General features: G+C 44.9%; 1 protein-coding gene across 1 annotated transcript; it reads left to right on the top strand.

The window, feature by feature from the left end:
* The first annotated feature begins 313 nt into the window (after positions 1 to 313).
* On the top strand, positions 314 to 14600 carry jpt1a (Jupiter microtubule associated homolog 1a). Its single transcript, XM_061062076.1, has 5 exons — positions 314 to 516; positions 2400 to 2542; positions 10866 to 10960; positions 11245 to 11272; positions 12961 to 14600. Exons 1-5 carry the CDS (start codon positions 461 to 463, stop codon positions 13095 to 13097), a joined length of 459 nt encoding a protein of 152 aa, XP_060918059.1. The 5' UTR covers positions 314 to 460; the 3' UTR covers positions 13098 to 14600.
* Positions 14601 to 15449: the final 849 nt, after the last annotated feature.

Genomic DNA, 15449 nt, shown 5'->3' with positions numbered 1-15449 from the left:
AACTGCACCAGCATCTGTGTGATACCCTATGGAGGTTGTAAAGAGCGCCCTTACGACCGGATATACTACGTTTGTAGTTTCAACTTACACTTCGTTTCTTTTTTTTGCTGAATCGAAACGTACAGATTTTTTAACTTAAAATCACGAATATACGTTAAACTATTAAGATGATTTGATTTAAAGTTTGAGATAATGAAAAAAAAATCGCCTAAATTTAAATTTAACGCAGCGGGCGTGTTTTATTTTGAAAACATTCGCAGGAAGTGACGCCTCATTCCGGCGAGCTTTACACAGATCCACTCCAGACAGAAGCGAGGCAGGTTGATTTTTTCTTGGGGAACCACCGGCTTACTACAGACAATGATGAGTCGGTGAAAGTGCCGTTTATCAAAGTGAATATCGCGTATTTCTTCCTCCTCCTTCCTCTTCTTTATAAATACTGTACGACTTCTCAATCGAAATGACGACGACCACCAATTATCAAGGGATGGAGCCCGGCTCAAAAAGCAGCTCGAGGTAAAGAAAAAAGGCGTCGTTCAAAAATCTCCTTCATCACCTTTAGCATCCTCTTAACAACGTTTACCTCGAAGCTACACAGCTAACAAAAGAGATTGAGGACAAATGAGCCCGGTTTGGTGTTATTTCCTCTCCGCTTCAGGGGTGGAAAGATGCTGGATGTGTTGGGAGGAAGATGCTAAAGATTAGCTCAGTACCACACCTTCCCGTTTTGTCTGCTTGGGATGGACCATTCCCATCAACGCTAGCTAGTCTGAGAGCACACATGCACCCTCCCTATTGTAGCTAGGCTAGCACATTCAGACTCAGCCAGCTGCACACTTCATGTTACAAAAAAAAAAAAAAAGCATGAGCATGAGGTTTGCATCATCATGAGGTTATATTTACTCGTTTTGTTTTTAAATTTTCTGCTTATTGCACGATTAAGACTGTGTATATGTGAGGTCTGTCCTTTCAGCTGGGTGGGGCCCACACGGATCTCAGCTCACTTATCATGATGATCAGTGAGGTACAATAAGCCATCTTTTATCAGCCTGCCCTGCAAATAACGTTATGACCACCTGTGCGTGTTGGCTGCTCAGTTATTGTGAGAATATGATTATTAAACACCATCACTCATTGATATGACAACATCTGCATCACGTGCATTTATCACATTTAAACACTCTTACACCAAAAAAATATACAAAGTTTTATATTTGGGCGATATTTGCCTTCAATTACAGATTTTTTCCCTCAACTGTTTTTAGGTTCTTGTTTAAATTGCACATATATTTTTTTATCCCTGCACAGGTTACGTACATTTTCTTGTATAAGTCTATTTTTTAATTGCACAGTTTAAGTTTGATTGGTCTAGGGCCAGGGGTCGGCCACATGAGGCCCCCATCAACCCCTCAACGTGGCCCTCAGGTCACACATCAATTAATTGGAAACATGAAGAAAAACATTGACAAAATCTGCCATGAAATCATGAAAAGCAGAAATATGTCCATAATAATATTTGATCACTGGTATATGTTGAGTTAAATTTGAGACATAATTGACTGTAATTGTTTTTTGTATTCTACTATTTGGCCCTCTGGCAGTGAGAATTAAATGAATGTGGCCCCTTGCTGTGAACGAAGTTGCCCATCCCTGGTCTAGGGGTATTCTTTAAATCTTTTTTTTCAGGTTAATATATATGTATGGGAGGGGGGGTTAATTTGTAATAATTGTTTCATGTCATGTATGTCTTTGTAACCTGCTACTGGATGCTTTGAATTTCCCTCGTGATCAATAAAGTATCTATCTATCTATCGGGTAGGACAGCTGAAGAGAGACAGGAAACGTTGGGAGAAAGCGGAGGACGGCATGCAGCAAAAGGCTGAGGCTGGATTCGAACCAAGCAGTAACCTGTTGTGTAAAATCCTGCAGTACGTCGAGCGTCCACTAGAGGCTGGCTCAGAGCCCCGGAAGTCACATACACACCCATTAAAAAAAACTTGTTTTTACAACAGAGATAAACTTGTTTACTTACAACCTGGTAGAAAAATGAAATGGGTCTTATTAGCTCATGTCTCAGACGGGAGGGGGGGGGGGGGGGGGGGGGGGGTAATAACAATAACACATCGGTTTTGATTTTATGAGTGATACGTGTTATTCATAGTTAGGCACATAGCTGACATGATTGACAGGCGGGCGCGATGTAACGGTTTGTCAGGAGGCTTAAAACCCGCCTCTGCTCCAGCTCTCAGCCTGTTGTTAGGTCGTCTGAAAGTTAGGTTGAGACGGCAGCTGCCGATGAATGGATTCTAATTTTAGAACGACGACAGGAGGCTGCAGAAAAATTCAGCTGCTACAATCATGTTGTAAATAACATTTTCTCCCATCTCTCACTTTGCCAGAGTTCTGCGCCCTCCTGGTGGCGGCTCCAACATTTCGTTTGGTGCAGATCAAGATAAGCCCCCTGTCAAGAAAGACAAGATGGCCTCCAGTGTGTTCGCTGAACCAGAGGACCTCTATGCTAATCGAAGGAACAACCCACCAGGTACATTCTGCCTAGCATACAGGATATTGTAACCCCAACCTTTTAAATTTGACCAACACTACTTCAAACCTCTGACAGCTGAATACATAAGCATAAGATTTGCTTAACCTTGAGTTGAGATGCCCAAAGATCTATTGATTTCCCTCCAAGCCAAGTTTTATTACATAGTCAATCAGGGCTGCGGCTCCACCAATCAGGATCTTCTCAAACATGCACACAGCTGAAGTATTGATGTCGAGCTGAGCCGCCTCCGGTCTTTGAGTTTATTACAGAATTTAAAGGCATCATTCAGAGAGGAAATGATTAGTTCTCAAGAAAGATCATTGTGCACTCTTTAAAGACCGTCAGACTGAACTGCGTCAAGTGTCCATGAATCGTCTCCATGACAACGTTCAGACGACATGGAACAGCTCTATGTTGATCCGAAGTTCAATTCTTAGGCCCTCTGCCGCCTATCTTTTTTGTGTGTGTGAGAGGGCGACGGTCAGGACTTTTTACACATTCCACTCTGTGAAGTTGTACTTTCCCACAAATCCAACACAATGCTCCAGTTTTGATTTCAGTATTCGGGGTCCCGAGTTCTCTCAACGAGGGCATGGAGATGGTTGCCCGGCACAACAAACTGTTTCCTGTGATAACCGTATGACCTACAGTAACACCTGACTATGCCGAGGAGGCTAAAGTGTGATTTTGTATATTGTTCTATGGGTTTGCATGATATCTGTAAGTGAAGATGAATGGAGGATTGTTAGGCAGGATGGTTAACACAGAGCAGCCTGTTGAGACATTCAGTTATGACTTCATTAACACAATTTAGAAAAAACAAACTCCGAGCTCCATTTACACAAAAAACAAGATCGTCCACAAACACACATCAGGGAGAACATGAGTTATTTTAGAAAGATTTAGGGACCTTTGGCCCTGTGTCCACCTTCTTGTAATTGAAATAAAAACCCTACTATTGGATGGAAAAACACGGATTAAGCTTCGGGTATCTGTTGTACCTGAAAGATGAACTGTGTCAAACTAAATGAAGTTGTTGAGATGTGGAAAATGAAGCAACATCACATTAGAAAAAGTAAAGCAAGCAGAAACATTAAGAATCAGAAACAGCCAGTCGTCGTCGTCGTACATTCAAACATCTCTGACCTCGACCAAACTGCCCTGAAATACAAACTACGGTGTTACTGTGATCTGACAGAATACAGAAAACAGAATCGTCTCCATGACAACGTGGAACAGCTCTAGGTGATCCGAAGTTCAATTCTATCCTATCTTTTTTTTTTCTGATTGCCAGCGTCTTTTTTCAATTGTTTAATAAGGAGGGAGCATTCCCAGCAGCAGGAGAAAAGGCGCAGCGCTCAGCATCTTCTTTCACAGCGTTCCGCCTTTTTTGTGCAAATTCCTTTAGAAATCCTTTAATCTTTTCAGAAAGGCGTTGTTGACGTCACTGGCGCTCTTTTACAAATGTATAGTTCCCGTAGTTTTGCCGCCTACAGATCGTGTCTTGTACCCACATCCTTTTTGCTCCGTGTCTGATTGGGTGATAAACAGACTGTTGTCATAGAGACAGGACGGACAGGTGCAGCGATTTTCTTCTCAGCGCACAAACGCTTCATGCAAGCGAGCGCAAAGCCAGCGCCTTTACTGCCCTGAAAGAACAATAGGTGGACACGAGACACTCTAGTTTAAAAGATTTATTTTGAAAACCTTTCAGTTGTTGCTGCTTCCTGTTTGTATGTGAAACCACGACAAAGTTCAAACACATTTCTTTGAAACATTTTAATATGAATGTATTTTTGCTCTGCTGGGTTTTCTACAGCTTCGTGTAGCCTCACACAGAATACCAACAACATTAATAACATGATTAATTACGCGTTAAAAACATCAATATGGGTACATACTGTATGTATCGCATCTGAAAAATAGTGGATCGTGCATCTCTACTAATTGTTTGGGAAATACTTGAAGTTGATGTTGGCCCACACATTTTGGGGGTCTGCTTAGCTGCCCCTCTTTTCGTTTGTCCCTGCCATCACGATAAGAAAGGTTCAAGTTAACAAATAATTTTGACTTTGTGTTGTTTTGAGAATCGTCTCAAGCTCCCGGGATGAGGCGTAGGTGTGAACTCTCAACAGTACAGGGTTTCAAATAGACGTGTATTGAAGGCTTTGTTACCCAGATTCTCATCAAAGGAGGGCTTGACCTGAACGTATCAGTTCCTCCACTTTTCTGTCGGTGACATATCCAAAATTAGAAGATGGTGTGACACCGTCTGCTTTGATATTTTAGTATGACTCGCTGTGAGACGACAGAGTACCTAACTTCAAAGCCTAAACAAAGGAGAGTGTTGAGTTCACATCTGAAAAGGGAAGTTGTCAGTCGAGGGATGTTTGTAAAAGCGAGACAAAATCTGTCTATCGTGTGTAACTCTTACCCAAAGAGTCGCACCCCCTTTGAGAGGCTGGTAATGAATCAGGGTAACCACTAAGGTTGTCACAATACCAGAATGTAAATATTGATACCAGTCTAGTAAGAAGCAGACATTATCCATCTTGTTTTGATGACATAAAAACAAAAAAAAAGAAGTCTACACACCCAGAATCAGGACCTGTCTTGTTCTTAATGATCAAACATCCTCCTGCACACTGACTCAACAGCTCACAATCATCGGCCAGGTTTCAGTAGTCAGTGGATTTGTGCAATATCTGCAATATCACCTCTGTTGCACCTTCCCTGCTCTCTTTTTGTAAGAGACTTAAATGTCACTTTTGCATCTTTATGAGACACTAGAAGAACTTTAGAAACGCCAGTATCTGCCGACCTGTGAACTGACCAAGCTGCTCTCGTTAAAATGACCCGATATCTGCAGTTTTTGTTTCTTTTAGACAAAATGAAACGATAACAATAACTGTTTGGACAACACAGCAACACAAGTAGAAGTCCTAGATGCCTAATATTGGTTCATTTCGTTCATCCCCTCTACAGTGTGTGCCAGTGACGACGATAACTAATCAGAACTATTTGGTTTTTTTAACCAGGCTGTAAACATTTTTTAATGGGTGTGTGTGTGCGTGACTTCCAGAGGCTTCTGCAGCCAACCTCTAGTGGATACTCAATGACCTTCAGGGTTTTTCACTTCCACATTGGCTTAATTTTTCAACTCTGGAGGTTGATGCTTGTTCCCAACACATAAAACGTTTTTGTTTCTCTGCAGTGTAAACATGTGTCTTCTGTCTAAACAGGAAACCCTTTACATTTACTTACCATAGAGTCTTCTTCTGTCTTTAACTAACAAGCTGTTGGTGAGCTTGCTTGAGCTGCTGTAACTACATTTCCCACAGTGGGGGATCTAAATGTTTATCTTAACAAACACAAACATACCTGAAGAGGATATATTAAGAAATAGTTTGTGCTCACAGGCTGAAATGATTTCTACAGTTTCACACATTCTTCCTCAAATATTTCCCTCTTCCTCCTTTTACTTCTCTCTTTGTGTAAACAAATGCGCCTCAAACCCTCACAGTATTTCAAACCTTGACTAAACAGAGTCTGAATGGCTCTCTTCTTTGAACAGAATCGACTTCTCTTATTTTTCAACATGTCGTTTCCTCATCGTCACTGAGTCAAACAGTTGCCGTCTGGGCTGTGCTCAGTCATGCATGAGCACAAACAACCAGACTGCTACGGCTCTCCTGAGGTGCCACTCTTCTGTGTACTCTTCATACACAGAAAATTGATAATTCCGCCACAAAGTTGTGGTTTAGAAAAGAAAGAAAAACTTGTAGGGAGAATGTGTGCAGCTGCCAAGATACTCTGACTCATGCATACCAAACTGTTGGATGCAGCATTGGCAATGCAGCTGGTGGGTATTGAGCTAGCCTGTGAAATGTCTGATCTCACTCCGTATTATTGACATTAGTTAAAGGTTCATCATGTTATCATTGACATTCAGACCAGTCGTTATTTGTGGCTGAATATTCCATAAGCACCTTTTCAATTTAAGAAGGTATAAGCCAAGTCAAATTTTGAATCTGCTCAATATTTCAACAGCCGCTGTCCAAACCTTCATTTCTCACCTCGGGAGAGGAGAGAGAGGAGAGGAGAGGAGAGGAGAGGAGAGGAGAGAGGAGGAGAGGAGAGAGAGGAGAGGAGGGGAGAGGAGAGGAGGGGAGAGGAGAGGAGAGGAGAGGAGAGGGGAGGAGAGGAGGGGAGAGGAGAGAGAGGAGGGGAGAGGAGGGGAGAGGAGAGGAGAGGGGAGAGAGAGGAGAGAGAGGAGGGGAGAGGAGAGGAGAGGAGAGGAGAGGAGAGGGGAGGAGAGGAGGGGAGAGGAGAGCAGAGGGGAGAGGAGAGGGGAGATGAGAGAGAGGAGGGGAGAGGAGAGGAGGGGAGAGGAGAGGGGAGGAGGGGAGGGGAGAGGAGAGCAGAGGGGAGAGGAGAGGAGAGCAGAGGGGAGAGGAGAGGGGAGATGAGAGAGAGGAGGGGAGAGGAGAGGAGGGGAGAGGAGAGGGGAGGAGGGGAGAGGAGAGAGAGGAGAGGGGAGGAGAGGAGGAGAGGGGAGGAGAGGAGGGGAGAGGAGAGAGAGGAGAGGAGAGGAGAGGAGAGAGAGGAGAGGAGAGGAGAGGAGAGGAGAGGGGAGGAGAGGAGGGGAGAGGAGAGAGAGGAGGGGAGAGGAGGGGAGAGGAGAGGGGAGAGGAGAGGAGAGGGGAGAGAGAGGAGAGAGAGGAGGGGAGAGGAGAGGAGAGGAGAGGGGAGGAGAGGAGGGGAGAGGAGAGCAGAGGGGAGAGGAGAGGGGAGATGAGAGAGAGGAGGGGAGAGGAGAGGAGGGGAGAGGAGAGGGGAGGAGGGGAGGGGAGAGGAGAGCAGAGGGGAGAGGAGAGGGGAGATGAGAGAGAGGAGGGGAGAGGAGAGGAGGGGAGAGGAGAGGGGAGGAGAGGAGAGAGAGGAGAGGAGAGGAGAGGAGAGAGAGGAGAGGAGAGGAGAGGAGAGAGAGGAGAGGAGAGGAGAGGGGAGGAGAGGAGGGGAGAGGAGAGAGAGGAGGGGAGAGGAGGGGAGAGGAGAGGGGAGAGGAGAGGAGAGGGGAGAGAGAGGAGAGAGAGGAGGGGAGAGGAGAGGAGAGGAGAGGGGAGGAGAGGAGGGGAGAGGAGAGCAGAGGGGAGAGGAGAGGGGAGATGAGAGAGAGGAGGGGAGAGGAGAGGAGGGGAGAGGAGAGGGGAGGAGGGGAGGGGAGAGGAGAGCAGAGGGGAGAGGAGAGGGGAGATGAGAGAGAGGAGGGGAGAGGAGAGGAGGGGAGAGGAGAGGGGAGGAGGGGAGAGGAGAGAGAGGAGAGGGGAGGAGAGGAGGAGAGGGGAGGAGAGGAGGGGAGAGGAGAGCAGAGGGGAGAGGAGAGGGGAGATGAGAGAGAGGAGGGGAGAGGAGAGGAGGGGAGAGGAGAGGGGAGGAGGGGAGAGGAGAGAGAGGAGAGGGGAGGAGAGGAGGAGAGGGGAGGAGAGGAGAGAGAGGAGAGGAGAGGAGAGGAGGGGAGAGGAGAGGGGAGGAGAGGAGAGCAGAGGAGAGGGGAGAGAGGAGGGGAGAGGAGGGGAGGAGAGGAGGGGAGAGGAGAGCAGAGGGGAGGGGAGGAGGGGAGAGAGAGGAGGGGAGAGGAGAGGGGAGGAGAGGAGGAGAGGGGAGGAGAGGAGAGAGAGGAGAGGAGAGGAGAGGAGAGGAGGGGAGAGGAGAGGGGAGGAGAGGAGAGCAGAGGAGAGGGGAGAGAGGAGGGGAGAGGAGGGGAGGAGAGGAGGGGAGAGGAGAGCAGAGGGGAGGGGAGGAGGGGAGAGAGAGGAGGGGAGAGGAGAGGGGAGGAGAGGAGGGGAGAGGAGAGGGGAGGAGAGGAGGGGAGAGGAGAGGGGAGGAGAGGAGGGGAGAGGAGAGCAGAGGGGAGGGGAGGAGGGGAGAGAGAGGAGAGGAGAGGGGAGGGAGAGGGGAGGAGAGGAGAGGGGTACTCCTCCAAGCAGGTGTACTCCTCCAGGTTCAAATCCAACCTGTGGCTCCTTTCCCGCATGTCATTCCCCACTCTCTCTCTCTCTCTCTCTCTCTCCCTCTCTCTCTCTCTCTCTCTCTCTCTCTCTTCCTGATTTCTGACTCTATCCACTGTCCTATCTCTACAATTAAAGCAAAAAAAAAAAAAAAAGTTATATTATTTATAAATATTGTCTATGAATTTCTAAGTTTTAAATATCTACATTGACCGAGCACACTGGAGACACCACAGTGACTCTTCATTTACCAAGAGTGTGAGTTGGGAAGGAGCGGTTTGAGAAACGACCCTGGTAGAGGAAAACGTGTGTAAATGAAGCAGAGGTCCAATAAGCCTGGACGATCTGAAATAGAGCATCAGAAGGTTCATCAGCTACACTAACATGTGTCTCTAGTCTGTCTTCAAACCCCCCCAATGATGAGAAAAGTCCATCCTCTCCGTCTTTTTACCTGCTCCTCTTTTCAGAAAATGTGTGCTCAAACAGGCCGTTTGGAGATTTTCCCTTCATGACATCACAAAGGGCAGTAGCCCCTACCCCAGGTGGGTGACACTCCCACAGCTAGGTGTTTGTTCGGCCCCTCTGAGTCTGCCTTCTCACAGTTAAGAAATGGACAGGGAGGGAGAAAGCACCGAGACACATCCCCTCCCAGGGGAAGGATCAAAGCCCAAAGAGCTCTGAGACTAAATTAAACTGGTTGAAGAGGAGGAGGATATGTGACCTTTAAAACAAAAGAAATCCGGCTTTTGAGTTCACGTCATCTAATGAGAAAATCCGTCAAATGTGTTTCCCGTAAATCTCCTACTTTTACGCATTGTTTGTCCCACTCACATGCATATTGAAAGCATTTGCATGACGACTTCCCTCACTGAGATATGCAGTAACATTAACATTGTGGCTTGGCATGAAAACAGTCAAAAGCCTGTCGTTCTAATGAGAGCTCCCTTACAGCGGCACATAGCTGCATACTTCTGGCAAGAAAGATTAGTGTGAACAGTGTTGTTGTAAAAAAAGGTAAAATTCCTTGATCTGGACTTTTTCCCGTGAGGCACAGCAGGAAGCATGTAGGAAAAGTGTGGGACAGGGCGAGGGTCAGGACTTTTTACACATTCCACTCTGTGAAGTTGTACTTTCCCAAAAATCCAACACAATGCTCCAGTTTTGATTTCAGTATTCGGGGTCCCGAGTTCTCTCAACAAGGGCATGGAGATGGTTGCCCGTTACAACAAACTGTTTCCTGTGATAACCGTATGACCTACAGTAACACCTGACTATGCCGAGGAGGCTAAAGTGTGATTTTGTATATTGTTCTATGGGTTTGCATGATATCTGTAAGTGAAGATGAATGGAGGATTGTTAGGCAGGATGGTTAACACAGAGCAGCCTGTTGAGACATTCAGTTATGACTTCAATAACACAATTTAGAAACAAAAAACTCCAAGCTCCATTTACACAAAAAACAAGATCGTCCACAAACACACATCAGGGAGAACATCTGCAGCTGGATGTGTCTGCATCCAACAACTGGATCAGTGATTATCAATGCTCAATGAACACACTGACTTTTTATTGGCATGCAGAGTAATCCAACGCCTCTGGGTGAAAGTTCATCATATAATCCTCAACATAATGAAACTGATGATTTCTGTCCGACAGAGACGGACTTTCCCAGAGACTAAAGAGGAGAGTCTGAACGTCCAGACTTTTGTTTCTTACAAGCAAAACGAGCAAAATGCTTAAGGAGGGAAAGACGGATACAGAGCAAGCATCAATCAATACATTTAAGATTCGTCAATTTGTGTTCTTGTGGAAAAATCGACATACAAGATTAAGATTAAGATAAGATTTAAGATACATGATAAAAGGAAACTGGAGTTATTTTAGAAAGATTTAGGGACCCTGTGTCCACCTTCTTGTAATTGAAATAAAAACCCTACTATTGAAAAAAAAAAACAGATTAAGCTTCGGGTATCTGTTGTACCTGAAAGATGAACTGTTTCAAACTAAATGAAGTTGTTGAGATGTGGAAAATGAAGCAACATCACATTAGAAAAAGTAAAGCAAGCAGAAACATTAAGAATCAGAAACAGCCAGTCGTCGTCGTCGTACATTCAAACATCTCTGACCTCGACCAAACTGACCTGAAATAGAAACTACGGTGTTACTGTGATCTGACAGAATACATTTAAAAAAAAACAGAACAGCAACAATGTCTGATGTGTCCTTTGGGCAAGCCTCTCAAGTCCATTTACCATCTTTGTTTTGTATGCCTGTGAGTCTGAGCTGTTGTGTCCTCCTGGTTCCTGCAGGGGGCAGTGCTACAGGTGTGCTGTGTGGTGAGCCATCGGCCCCTTTGAGAAGAGGAGGAAATCAAACCACCAACTCTGCAGACGCTCCCACTACAGTAAGACGCCTTGCATCATGGGACAGACATGAAGTGAAACTGTAGAGAAGACGTTTCTAGAACTATAATGAGCATGAATTCATTTTTGTTTCACTTCTTCTTTCCTTCATTTTCATTCACTCACACTGCGTATTAATTACTAAGAACACAACAAGAAAACAATGACATCATTTAAGTAGAACCTGCTTACAATTCATCACTTAGTTTAAACATCCACCATCAGGAATAAGAACAAGTGAAGGCTTATAAAATACTGACTGCTTCTTTTCTGCTTGTTTTATCAGGATGGAGAAAATTATGCGCACAATAACGGTAAGCACACGTTTCTTTTAGTTGTTTTTGTGTTATTTGGACAGCCCTCTCTTTGTGTCATCATCATCAACCTTTATTTAAGTTCTCAGAGAGATCATTGACACGACAACACAAACAAGAGTTAAAGCTACCACAGGGAATAAGAGCGATAAGAACAATAAAATATAGAAAATAAATTAAAAAGCTTGAAATTACTGCGATGATGAGTCAACAATTCAAATCAAATAAAACAGCAACAGGCAGGCATTGGGCGGTTAAGAAGAATATTTCTAAAGTGTCCAAAAGGGATAAAAATTGTAAAATATTCCAGGAGTTAAAAATGGACCGGGGTTCAAATGTAACAAGGAGGAGATATATGATGGTAGCTTTCCGGTAAGTGCTTTAGATATCACCGGTAATAAAATGTTAAGTGCAGAATGATAAACAGCATCGAATGGCTTTAGTGTCCTGGTAGAGGCATCCCTATAGACCACATCACCGTACTCCATGACTGAAAGGAAAAACTGCTTCGATCATCCTTGTCTGAGGGAAATTTGATCTATTTTGATGTAAGTAACCAGAATACATGTTGATGGAATTCAGGAGTCATTTTAAAGAGAATCAGCACAAACAGGAAGTCAAAGGGGAAAAAACCTCTGAGCGTTAAACGCTAAACCCATCGATCCAGTCTTACTAGGAACACATGTCATCATCACATCACATTGTGTAACAGATTTTCCACTCCTGACATTTGTTCATGTATATTTGTGTGTTACTATGAACAGATGTCTGACACATCACCACTAATGTACATGTGGGCTTCAGCACCCACACAATATTCTTTTTTATTATTCGGGTCTTTGAGTCATTAAAACCCTGTCCCTGGTATACTTTCATCACACTGGGTCCAGCGTCTGACAGCAGCTCTGACACACACACACACACACACACACACACACACACACACACACACACACACACACAGAGGGAGTAGAAGGGGGGGTAAGGAGGAGCGACACAGTTAAACTTGTGGCCTGCAGTTGTGTGAATCAAAGGTCATCAACCAGTTTACATGAGCAGCTTGGTGATTGTAATCTGACCTGCCTGTGACCTCCACAACACTTGACCGGGTTAGCTGCAGGTGTAGTGACTGATAGTAAACATTGAGCAGCGTATGAGCTCCGTTCATATATGTGGCCTCATCATTTAGGATTACCGGGGTAGGGGTGTAGCTGATAGTGGGGAAAACACTCATTTCAAATCTGTGATTGAGCGTCTGCCTCGAGCGTCACACAGCATCGTGGCGTGTAGTCTGTGCAGTGTAACATGCAGGAGACACACAGACTCTGCATGCACAGTGGTCAGCTCCTTTACTCTGCACGGTGTAACATGCAGGAGACATGCTTCAGGTCCCATTGCACGTCCTGAGATGTGACTTTAGTGCATGCAAACAATCCATCGTTCAGCCTTATTACATTACATAGACAGTTGATAGAGGTAGAAACCAGGGAGAGAGAGAGAGACAGAGAGAGAGAGACAGAGAGAGGAATGACATGCAGGAAAGGAGCCACAGGTCAGAATCCAACCTGGGCCTCATGCTTGGAGGATTAACAGCCCAGGCTATCGGCGCCGCAGAGGTTATCCCGTGTGGGCGACTGATCCCTTTTTAATAGCTCCTAATGCAACCGCCTCTCTGCCCGTGTGTTCAGAAAACTGCGTGGCGGCCGAGCCCGAAGCGGCCCCGGCGCCGCAGGAAGAAGCCCCTCCAGCCGAGGAGTCCGCTGCAGGAGGTGCGTCCGGCCGCAGGAATCCTCCCGGGGGCAAGTCCAGCCTCATCCTGGGTTAAATCCACCGCCAACTCCCCCCCCCCCCCCTCTCCTCCTTTACATCCTCTCATCTCTGAACTCATCAACTCTTTTGGTTACCAAGGAAACCCCCAGCCCATTTTGTCTGTACCGCAGGAACCCTATCTGACGTCTGCCGGACATCCAGTCTCCTCCAAGTGCATTGTTTTGATACCTCTTTTTTTAAAAACTGTTTTGTACTGTTTTTATTGTTTGTTTCTTTTTGACAGAAGCACTTTATGTAACTCTAATTACATGGTTCAAAGTCTGCCTTCTACCCGTCTGTATTTGCATTTGACCTGGCAAAAAAAAAAAAAAAAAAAAGGGTACAAGGATCACGTCTCATATCAACCTGGTGGAATACACTGTATGTCCCTTAACTTTATTGCAGCAGCACACAAGCCTGTATGTGATTATAGGAGCAGTCTTAAGAACACGGGGCAGACAAGAAGCTGTCTCTTTCTACACTGTGTTCACTTTCGACCCTCTCTCTCTCTCTCTCTCTCTCTCTCCCTCTCTCCCTCTCTCTTTTTGCATGCATGTCCGGTCCGTTATGTACGAATGTGAGAACATAACTGTGAATATGATTTTATTTTTTTTCTTCTAAGTTGAAACTGTTTGTTTGTTAAGTCGTTTTTTAGTGGAATAATTGTTGTATTGTTGTTGCATGACGTAATCTGAAGAAACTTTCTACCCATTAGAATAATATAGTCCACATGGGGGGGGGGGGGCGCACATAAATTCAGTCATTTTGATCAAACAATCCGTCTTCAGATGTAGATTCCCATGTCAGGGAACTCGATTTGGAATAAGCCTTTTTTTTGTATATCGTAGTCACTAAATAGATTTATCGTAACCCCCCCGGTGCCAGAGTGTTTTTTATAGGTCGAATTATCTCTGAAATAAAAGTGTGCCTGTTTGTGTGTTAGGCTACAACATCAAACAAGGTTGGGTTTCCACAGTTGCATCCTCACAGTATCGCCCAGGCTCAATGGATTCTCGTTGGTCCTGATACTCCAGTGTTACTAGTAAACCCATCTGAGATTTGACAAGTGACCTTATGACAGCTCAGCCTTTTTTTTTCTTCTTTTTTTTGTATATGCGTTACCCACCTTATGCATTTGTTTCCGCTCCTGCTCTTCTGGACATGTACAACAGTTGTTTACGTACATTTCATGCATTATTTAAACCAAAATTCAAACTCCCTCCTGCACCTGTCCTTGTTGAGTCATGTGTGTGTGTGTGTGTGTGTGTGTGTGTGTGTGTGTGTGTGTGTGTGTGTGACTGCTGTGTCAGACGGCCGTCACGCGACTAAACCTGCATTTCAGGTCCATGAAATGTAAACTTCTGTGGTTTATACTTTGAATATGTGTTGTGATGCCAGGCATTGCTGTTTGCATCCTCTACCAATTTCCTGTTGCTGGATGTAGTCAAGTCACTGAAGAAATTTGAAGTTAAGAAACGGCACAAGTGGAAATGAACATTAAAAATCATTTTTGACCATGGCTTGTGTTTCGCTGTGTGTGTTTTTTTTTTTTTACATGTTCACCTTTACTGTTCTAGGAGTGAAACACAGAACAGAAATGTGAACACCAACCACGATTAAAGATGAGTTCCTGGAGGATGTTCACATGGCATTTGTTACTCTGCATCTATCACCACCATGACTACAGCTGCGTCTGCATGTCATAAAATACAAACTGCATGCATCATGACTTATAAAGTGTCACATCCAAAAAACATTTATTTTCCTTCTTGAGGGAACTGCTGCTCCTCCTTGTAGGTGGGATACATTTAATGCCCATTTTGAAGCTCGGAAATTTCAACGCTGGATTGGAGAAATTGCGCTTGATGATAGATTTTAAATTTTCAAACAAATTATGTTTGAAAATTTGACTTCTGTGATTGCATTACGGTCCATGTGGCTCAAGTTGGAAGAGTCGGTCGTCTCTCACCTGGAAGGTCGAGGGTTTGATCTCCAGCTCCTGCAGACTCATGTTTGCTGTGTCCTCGGGTAAGACATTTAACCTCCCAAATTGCTCCGGCTGCTTTGTCGATGGGTATGAATAGGATTAGTGATCCACAGCAGCCTCTGCCAGCTGGGTGTGAGTGTGTAGGTGTGCCTCTGCGGTGTCAAAGCATCAGGAGTAGTCCGCAGACAGCATAATTATCTTTGTATTCACAGATAATTACCAAGTTATTAATCAACGTGCTCAATGGAATGATGTTGCATGCACATTATAATACCTGCACAACATAATTATCTGGTGACCACAAGGTCATTTGAAGGTAATTATATTGTGCACGAGATCCTGAATGTCGGGCACGTCTGGGTCTCTTCTCTTAAAGTTTTA

The sequence above is a fragment of the Labrus mixtus genome, chromosome 2 (genome assembly GCF_963584025.1).
Source record: "Labrus mixtus chromosome 2, fLabMix1.1, whole genome shotgun sequence".
In the NCBI taxonomy this organism is placed as follows: domain Eukaryota; kingdom Metazoa; phylum Chordata; class Actinopteri; order Labriformes; family Labridae; genus Labrus; species Labrus mixtus.
The sequence above is the reverse complement of the archived record's forward strand: the minus strand, read 5'-3'. Positions and strand labels throughout refer to the sequence as shown.

Bases quoted from the DNA above. Each gene is read 5' to 3' on its own strand.
- jpt1a (XM_061062076.1), top strand. From the start codon at position 461: ATGACGACGACCACCAATTATCAAGGGATGGAGCCCGGCTCAAAAAGC. The intron at 2,543-10,865 runs GTACATTCTGCC...TGGTTCCTGCAG, and splicing joins TCGAAGGAACAACCCACCAG to GGGGCAGTGCTACAGGTGTG. The intron at 11,273-12,960 runs GTAAGCACACGT...CCGTGTGTTCAG, and splicing joins AAATTATGCGCACAATAACG to AAAACTGCGTGGCGGCCGAG.